Source organism: Vanacampus margaritifer, chromosome 7 (genome assembly GCF_051991255.1).
Source record: "Vanacampus margaritifer isolate UIUO_Vmar chromosome 7, RoL_Vmar_1.0, whole genome shotgun sequence".
Classification (NCBI taxonomy): domain Eukaryota; kingdom Metazoa; phylum Chordata; class Actinopteri; order Syngnathiformes; family Syngnathidae; genus Vanacampus; species Vanacampus margaritifer.
The window spans coordinates 27,197,649-27,207,648 of NC_135438.1; the positions used below are offsets into that span (position 1 = coordinate 27,197,649).

Sequence of the window (10,000 nt, forward strand, 5' to 3'; positions counted from 1 at the left end):
CCAGCATCCAGTCTCTAAAAAAGGCCATTCTGGAAGAATGGAAAAAGATTGATGCAACAAAATGTTGCCAGCTTTTCATTCAATGCCTAGAAGACTTAGGTGCTGTGATTACAAATCGTGGAGGCCATATAAAGTGCTAAATGTATTATTTTTGTGTGTGGGGTGTACTCATTGTTGCATCACCCCTATTTGAGTAAAACTAAAAGAATGTGTAATCAAATTTTTATTATTAACCCCCTGGGCGTTATTATAGTTTGATTAAATTCTTGTAATTTTTGCCAAAATCTGGCATTTCCTTTGAAGTGTGATAACTTAGTCATTTAGGAATATTTTTTTCACTTTCAACCGCTCAAAATGTTCACTGGCATCAGACCTATCTATACATATATAGTTAAAAAAAAGACGTTTTTTTTAATGCCCTCTATGGACAATAATAGCAGTATTATGCTAACAGCAAAATTAACTATGCGGTATATATCTAATTTGAATATTACATATGACATATTTAGAGGCCTGAATAAGTCTATAAGTCATAACAATAGAATTTTTTTATGCATGCCCAGTTTTTCACAATGGCCTTTTTCTGAATAGCACAAAACTCTTGTAATTTTGCCAAAATCAGGCATTTCCTTTGAAGTGAGATAACTTAGTCATTTATGAATGTTTTTTTTCACTTTCAACTACTCAAAATGTTCAGTGGCATCAGACCTATCTCCACATATATAGTTTTTTTTTTAATGCCCCCTATGTACAACAATAGCAGTATTATGCTAATAGCAAGACTAACTATGCTGTATATATATATAAAATAAAATAATCATTTGAATATTTCACATGACATAGTTAGAGGCTCAAACAAGTCCATCAGTCATAACAATAGAATTTTTTTATGCATGCATTTTGTATTCATTTATTAGCCTTTGGCGCCACCTATTGGATTTTTGTGTTAACACTCTCAACACACAAATTCCTCTATTTTGATGTTTATGACTCGTCAAAGAAGCGATTGCATCAGTAATCACGGAAAATGCATTATAACACATCAGGTTTACAGCATATCAAAAACTGTGATTTATAATGGGAGTCAATGAGCCAAAATCGGGCATTATTACAACAATTTCGTGTGAATCTCTCCCTCCTGTTTGGTAATAATTATAAATTACAGCATGGCGCCAATTGAACTTTGAACAATTTGAAATTTCAGGTCCCTAGTGTATTTTTTTCAAATGCTTTTTCTTTGATGAAAAACATAAAAACATAAAAAAGCCAGAAAATGGACAAATAACGCCCAGGGGTTAACCTTACTTCCATGTTATAAATTAACCGGATGTATATTAAACCTGGTCTTGCCAACATTTTGGAAATTGTTTTTGTGTTCATTGAGATATTGTTTAAAATGTTACTTTTCAAAGGGGGTGTACTTATTTATGCTAAGCACTGTGTATATATATATATATATATATATATATATATATATATATATACATACACACATATACACAGTATATATCATAGTTAGTTTTACTCGTAGCACAATATTGCTTTTATTGTCCATAGAGGGCATTAAAAATAAATAAATACATAAATAAAAAGTATATATGTATGGATTGCTATGATGTCACTGAACATTTTGAGTGGTGGAAGGTAAAAAAAATAAAAAAAATCATAAATGACTTAGTTATCACACTTACAAAGAGTATCCAAATTTTGGACGAAATACCTTGTGTCATCATTTTTTTTTGTTGACCCAAGGGCTAGGTGGCGCTATATTTATAACTGACTATTGTTAAAGAGATACATTCAGGTCGTGACTATAAAAATACAAGTGAAGTTTGGGATTATTTATGTACCGGGCCCCGGAGTTATTACGTATTTTGTCTTTCATAGCAAAGGAAATATGAAGGATCAAAAGTGTAGGAGAAATGAGCAAGAGTATGTAAATGTTAAAAAATTGGCAAAAATCGGACATTCAAAAATTCGTAGCTCACTTCCTGTTCCATTTAAGCATATGGGTCCAAGAGACTTTTTTGTAGGTTTTGGGCTCCCTCACATACCAAAATGTTTTCATAGATCTTGCTTATCCGTCCAACTGGGGCTGCTTTGTTAAAAATTTCTAGGGGGCGCTAGTAAATCATTTTTGTAAAAATCGCACAATGAATATGAAAATAAAAACAATAAAGCTTTTATTGTCATGGTGAATCATTAGATTTTACGGCACAGTAACAGCCACGCCCATTGCCGAAAAGTTACAATATTCCGTTTAGGGCATGATCAACATCTTAAGGCTTTCTTGACAAAATTTCAACTGGATGTCCCCAAAAATGAGATTGTTTACACAAAATAATAATAACAATAATTCTTATTAAAACAAGAGGGACCTAGCAGCAATAGCTGCTCGGGCCCTAATAATACGAACAAAAAACAATAGCGACCTCGCAGCAGAAGCTGCTCGGGCCCTAACTAGAGCTGGGGGCAGCTATAATGGGCCCTTGCAGCCCGGGCCATTTTGGGGTACTTGCACGTTAGGGCACCCGTACAATGGGGTACTGGCACATTTGAAGCCAAATTTATTAGAAAATGGCATAACAAACCTTTACAGATGGATTGGGCTTTTTTTTGCCAGGTGTGGTGAGTGTGCAAAGCTCAATGACTTTTGGTTAATGTTAAGAACCTCAAAAATCAGTGTTCTTTATTATTTTTTTGGTAATGAAATTGGCATTTTTTAAAAGTACATGTTTAAACATCATCGTTAGTTTTACTCATAGCACAATATTGCTTTTATTGTTCATAGAGGGCATCAACAATTTAAAAAAAGTACATATGTATGGATAGGTCTAATGCCACTGAACATTTTGAGTGGTGGAAAGTAAAAAAAATATTCATAAATGACTTAGTTATCACACTTACGAAGAGTATCCAAATTTTGGACAAAATACCTTGTGTGTCGTAATTTCTTTTTGTCGAGCCAAAGGCTAGATGACGTTATATTTATAACTGACTATAGTCATAGAGATACCTTGAGGTTGTGACTATAAACATACAAGTGAAGTTTGGGATTTTTTGGGGCATGCACCGTGGAGTTATTAAGCATTTAGTCTTTTATGGCGAAGGAAATATGAAACACAAGATATGATGCAGCGCCCCCAACAAATAGTATTTGTAAAAGTAAAGATTTTTTTCCCCTGTTGATGGGCCCGGTCTAGACATGGTTAGGCCAAGGTTTGAAGTCAATCGGATCAAATGTGTAGGAGAAATGGAAAAAAGAACCCTAACCTAACCCTGTAAATCAGCAAACATCTGCAAAAATCGGACATTCAAAAATTTGTAGCTCACTTCCTGTTCATTTTAGCATATGGCTCCAAGAGACTTTTTTTTGTAGGTCTTGGGCTCCCTCATATACCAAAAAATGGTCAAGTTAAAGCAGCTTTTATTGTCACGGTGAATCATCAGACTTTGCAGCACCGTCACAATATTTGGTGTGGGGCATGATCTATATGTTAAGGCTTCTGTGACAAATTTTCAACTGGATCCCTTTCGTGGGCTCGGTGCAGTAGACGAAAATGTTATATATATATTTTTTTTTAAATCACTACTCGGTGGCGATAAGAGATATAACTGAATATTATCATATAGATGTCTTCAGGTCGTGACATGAGAAGTTTGGGATTTTTTGAGCATGTGCAGGGGAGTTATTACGTATTTTGTCTATAATAGCGAAGGAAATATGAAGCACACATTTCGAAAAAGATTTTTTTCCCAGTTGTTGTCCCAGGCCTTGAGATGATACAGGCCAAGTTTGAACTCAATTGAATGTATTGTCTCGGAAAAGGGGTTTAAATATTAATAGCTCAGGGTGCTACACGTGCCTGCCAATTTTCGTAGCTGTAGGTCAGATGTGCTGTTTGGTATCAATTTTGAATTCAATTGGGTGGAATGCACTATGAGCTGCACTGTCCACTGTTCTTTGTCATCTGCGCTGTGCACTGCACCCAAGTAGAATGATGTCTGCTTGTTCGGTCTCTGAAATTTTATTGAAAGGCTAATGGACACCATCATCATTGCATATCCTAATGCAGACATGTCAATCTTCCAGCCACCCGATCTCTTCTCTGACACGACGTCTCCCCCACACCTGGCGTCTCCACCTCGGCGACTGGTGTCTCCACCGCAGTGGTTTGCATCTCCCCCGCAGTGGCCGGTGTCTCCAGCTGAGCTGACTCCCTGCCCTGGCCCCCTGGGCGACGAATGTCCTGGGCACAGGTTTTGTCTTCGTCTCCAGGGTCATCCTCGGCGCGTTACTCATCATCTCCACGTTCCTAGTTTTCCCTATTTGGGGATTCAATCATCAGAAATGTTTTATTTTTTATTTTTTATGCAGTTACCCACTGCCCAGTGTTACTGTCCCAGTAATCCTGGATAAACTACCAGGACTTTTACGGTCTCTCCCATCCTCAATCTCTAGGCTAATTTTACATGTGAGAGAGATTTTAACAATCTGTTTCAGCTGTTGCGCGGCTGTGGAAAATCTGTTTTCGGGGCCCCTACCATCACTGGCACGTGGATTGTGGCAGTTCAGTAGACTCCTCAGTTTGATCACCTGGCTTCAATTCACCTGTACACTGAACAGTGTAGCTTTTTTTGACAATTTTAATCTGTTCTGGAATCGACTAGACCAGACGGGATTCATCCCAGCAGGCTGGGTAGCCGGACACTAGTGGCTAACTTACAATATGGTGTTCAGTGTACACCTCACGATAAATTGACTGCTTGCAACACCACCAGCTCGGACTCCTCTTCTCCACCCACAACACTAAATGCTCTCACCACTATCCTCTCACTAAAGCCCCCTACAGGCTCCAACCATGACTACCATCCCAATGTAGTTTTTATTACCATCACAGGTTTCTTTTCTAACAGGGATGGTAAATGAGGAGGCGGGACTGCGTCAATTTTTAAAGCTACCTTAGCTTCAAGGGAAATAATTTTGTAACATTTATTGTTCAAACATCACACCTTTGTTTTTAGCAATCCTCCCATTCTCTGTGTTACAGTATACAGACCTAACCCTCACTCCACTGCTTTTATTAGAGTGTTTTCAGAGCTTTTATCGATTTTACATACTACTTTTAATGATTTTAATGTGCACGTCGACAATAACTCGGACGCACTGTCCAGATAATTTCTAAACTGCTTTAATTTTTGAGCAATTTCAACATGTCACGCAGCCGCTTTACAACAGAGGACACACCCTGGACTTGGTCATAACCAGTGGTGGCTACGCATCTGTCAAAAAAAACAACACGTTAAATAGACTTATCAGGCTGCCACACACGCATCTACTAACGGCAGATTTACAACACAAGTGTTAACAAGTATAATAAAGTGCTTCTGAACCTTTACAGTGTGCTTGTGTAGTATTTACCGGCTCCGTCTCAGCGTATTAAGAGTGACGAAACGTTGATGTGTACATGCGTGCGTGCGCACCACGCTCAATTGGCTGACAGACTGACACATGATCAGTATCGATAGTTAGCTGAGCTAATAGTAATGGACAACTTGTTGAATTAATGTACGATTTTTGTTGTTGTTCTGGCGTCCTACTAGCCGTGGATGGCCGTGACCTCTGCGTTGGTGATCAACAAACGAGATGGAACCAGATTTGCGAGCTCTTCATTTTTGCTTTATTCACCAGCACCATGTTCAGCAGTGAAGCCCCCTCCACATACAAGAGGCTTCTCCCAAACCCGATTTCTGACACACTCTTAAAACGATTTCTGACACACTCTTAAAAAGTGGTGGCCTCAACCACCAATCTTAATTGAAGGATGACCCCGCCCATATACAAAACACCTACAAACATTTTACACAACTGGAAAAAATACATACAGCTATATATATATATATATATATATATATATATATATATATATATATATATATATATATATATAAATGCAGTCCATGTTATGTTCTTACAAATCACGTGAACAATTCAAATAAGAATTGCTTCCCAATAGAAAGAAGCGTATCCCAATCCTCCTCTTCTGGCTGCCACATGGGACAGTCCAATGAGTCCAATCAATGGGAATGATTTGCACCTCACCTGCACTCAAATGGGATTAAAAAAGTAAAAAAAAAAAAAAAAAAAAAAAAAGATCAGATCAGATGTTTAAGAGAAAGGATAGAGTTGAAGAGGCTGATGAAGACACCGATGCAAATAAAGTTTGTAGAACAACATCCAGGGATGATGAGAGAATTAAGGTAACCCAGACTCACAGAAGGGGGAGGGGGTTAGTAAGTACTGTACAGACGATGCTGCTAGCTAGCCCTACTGTCTGGGTAGAAAAAAAGAGCAATTCAGGCAAAAAATAATAATGGCTACATGATCAAAATAGGTATCTATCTAGGCTGCACCTCCTGTCATAAAGTGAAGCAACTGGGTGTACAAGCAATTTAAAAAAAAGTCAATGTTTACTTTATCTTCAAAGTATATTCCATTTCAACGTGCACAATGTAAAAATCATTTGTGAGTCATTTATTTTGGTTAATTTATGTTACTCATTTATATCCTTAAAAGTTCTAATGTTATGTTCTAAAGCAGTGGTTCTCAACCGTGGTCCTCGAGTACCCCTATCCAGCCTGTTTTCCACGTCTCCCTCCACAAGCAACACAGGTGTTTTAAACGATCAGCTAATCAGCAAGCTCTGCATGAAGCCTGATAACGGTGGTCCTCAACTGTGTTAGCTGGGGAGACATGGAAAACAGGCTGGATAGGGGTACTCGAGGACCGGGGCTGAGAACCAGTGTTCTTAAGCACTGTATTTTCACGACTATAAGCCGCACTTTTAAGTCTTAAATTTTCTAAAAAAATCGACGGTGCGTCTAATAGTCAGGTGAGCCTTGTGTGTGAACCAAGGTCCAAAACCCATTTTTTTGGCGGGGGGGGGGGGGGCATGTCGGTTGGAGGAGGAATTTTAGATACATATGATATTTTAGAGAAATACCAGTCTAGTTTTAGGATAGTACCAAGACTGCCTTTTTAAAGATTTTAAAGGATATCAGGTGGAATAGGGACTTGAAATAACTTACAGTCTTGGAGCTACTGCTTTGATATGATAGATCACCACATTTTATTCAATAGACTTAGAAATCTTGTGTGCATCTCTGGTACTGCTTTTAACTGGTTTTATTCCCATCTCACAGACCGATATTTTTTTGCAAGTATGGATACATGTTCCTCTGGAACCCATGGAATTAAATGTAGGGTTCCCCCCAAGGTTCAATTTTAGGCCCATTATTTTTTTATCTTTACATGCTTCCCCTTGGAGAAGTCATCAAAAGACATGGCGTCAACGTCCAGTTACGCTGACGATACACAGCTGTGCATCGCCGTGTCTCCTGATGACATGGGGCCTATTAATAACCCTTTTAAATTGTATTTTAGATATGAAGTCATTGATGGCAAAACAGGACAAAACAAAGGTTTTAGTTATCGGTCCTGAAGGTCAGCGAGAAACTTTTACCAAAACTACGAGATTTTAAACGTTCGCAAGAAAAATAACTTATAGCTTAGTTTTATTCCTTATATTAAGAATGTAACCAATATTCTTTTTTTTTTTAAATTTCTTGTCGCTTAGATTACTGTTACGCCCTGCTGTAGTCTAGTCTTTCTAAAAAGAACATTTCAAGCCTACAACTACTTCAGAATACAGCCGCACGTGTGCTGACGGGGACCAGGGTGGGAGGACATTACACCAGTTTTAAAATCGCTGCATTGGCTCCCTGTGTGTTTCAGGATTGATTTTAGTGCTTTTAATAGTTTCAAAATGTCTTATACATTTCCGTATTGAATACAAAATTCTCCTTCACACTCATCACTGTCTGCACGGTGTAGTCCCCACCGACCTCACAGAACTCCTCAAACCACACACATCAGACAGAACCCGGTCAGGCCAACTGCACCATCTGTGCCCGTCCAAGACTGGGCTCAAGACCATGGGCGACAGGGTTTTCCAGTCTGCAGCTTCCCGTCTGAGGAATGCTCTCCCAGACCCTCAGAGCTACACAGACGGTGGAAGCTTTTTTAAAAAAAAGACTCAAAACCTTCCTTTTAAAAAAAGCTTTCCCTGATTAATTTCTATTTTGAGTTGAGTTTTGATTTTAGTCTTGACTTTTTTAGTCTGATATTTTTATTGACTTTTTTTTTTTTTTTTACTGTGCTTTTATTGTTGCCTGTGCTGTACACTTTGACATTTATTTTATAAATGTAAAATGCGTTAAAATAACATTTATTATTAATGGTGTTAGTTTTCTTCTAGTGTTTGACTGTTATTATTTGATTTGGTTGTCACTTGGACTTATTTTTGTTAATTTATTTTTATCTGCAGTGTTTCCTCATAGGGGGAGGGGTGCTCCGCACTGCGAGCGGCGGCTGGTCTTCTTCTGCGGACGGGCAGTCGTCCTGGGGGCCTCTTGGGCCCGGGAGCTCTTTACTCTGTGTGCGGCGTGCCGCGGTCACTGGATGACATTGCTACCTGTGGTGGTGTGCCGTCATCCCTCTCAAAGTGGATGAGCTCCTCTGGGTGCCTTTCCTCACAGGGTGTTTCTGTCCCCTGCCATGTTGTGGTGTGTGTGTGTGTGTGATTATGGGGATGTTGGGGGGCAGGGGTGGGTTTTCTTTTTATTGTACTATGGATGTTTTAATTGTTCAGCACCTTGAGTTGCATTTTAATGTATGAAAGGTGCTATATAAATAAAGTATAAAGTAGTTTGATTGATTGATTGATTGATTGATTGACATGCCCCAAATAATATATAACGCCAACACATAGTGTAAGGTTTCTCTATTTAAAAAGTGACAGTGACTGGAAAACTGATTTTTGTCGGATTGATCCCATGTTCTGTATCTACATTAGTTTCACTGCATATGTCTGCTAGCTAGCTTACCGTGCTGCCTCCGTCTTTTCCCTTGATTTCAAGACATTGACAAAATACATGTGTTCAAGAAATTTAAAGAAATTTACAATTTCATCTTTTTTTTTTAACATCGGAATGGATCTTTCATTTCTGTCTGGAAATTGTGACCAATTAACGGAGGTTTACAAGCGTCCGTCTAGTTTGAGCTTTGCAATGTGTTTTTTGGGGGGCTAAAAACATCATTAGGGCAGTTAAACAATGTGCACCTGTCGTTTTTCCACTTTAGGGGGAAAGCCTTTTAAGTTTAAAGGTGTACAGTTACACATACACCTTCAGCACTCTATTTTCTACCATTCAAACAATGGCTACTTTGGTAGCCAAATTTGTTTTTAACTTGATTTTCACTAATTTGCACACATCGCTTATTTTCACAAGAGATGCTCAGGAAATGTTCTCGTGAGAGCTTTGTTTACAGAAGATGCACCGTGCAAAGTTGTTACAATTACTTTCATTTACTCTACGCTCTCCCCTCATCGAGTGGGATCAGACATATGTGCATGCTGCGGATGGATAGAACGGATTTGAACGATGACATATGCCATATGTCGGTCGTTGCCCGGGGCAAACAGCCATTTCTCATGCAATGATAAATTGTAAAAGTATAGAGCGGCGGCCTTGGCTCTATAGCTAAATCTATTTGTGATGAAAAAGACTTGCCGTCACAAAAATTTCCGACACAAAAGAGAGTGGCCCCATACTTCCTTTACTTCTCACCAACGTGACCGGGAGGAGTCAAATGACTACTGGAAATACGAAAGAAGTGTTTCTATTACACTCCTGCAAAATACTTCTATTACGACACGTCTCAAAACTTTTTTGTTGTTGCAATATTCAGTTTTTTTTTCAAAATTCCTGTGTTTCTTTTACCAGTTTGCTTTTGCACAACTTGCATTATGCGCAATTGTGAGGGTAATGGAAAGACACTTACAGAAGTTCTCAAATTAAAGAAAGGAAATGACTCAGAATTGGTCAGATTGTGGGTTTGTGTGTATCCCGTTAAAGATAACAAGTTTGAAGTGCACCC

General features: G+C 38.5%; 1 protein-coding gene across 4 annotated transcripts in view; it reads right to left on the reverse strand.

The window, feature by feature from the left end:
• Positions 1–3,710: 3,710 nt before the first annotated feature.
• galnt7 (UDP-N-acetyl-alpha-D-galactosamine: polypeptide N-acetylgalactosaminyltransferase 7) overlaps positions 3,711–10,000 on the reverse strand; it is a 114,214-nt gene continuing 107,924 nt past the window's right edge. The window contains exon 15 of one of the 4 annotated variants that reach the window (XM_077570322.1): positions 3,711–4,326. In XM_077570322.1, coding sequence (XP_077426448.1) covers positions 4,082–4,326 — 245 coding nt within the window. In that variant the 3' untranslated portion in view covers positions 3,711–4,081. Of the gene's footprint in view, positions 4,327–5,658 lie in introns of those variants that run through there. The other 3 variants (XM_077570323.1, XM_077570320.1, XM_077570321.1) reach the window with 3 other exon arrangements.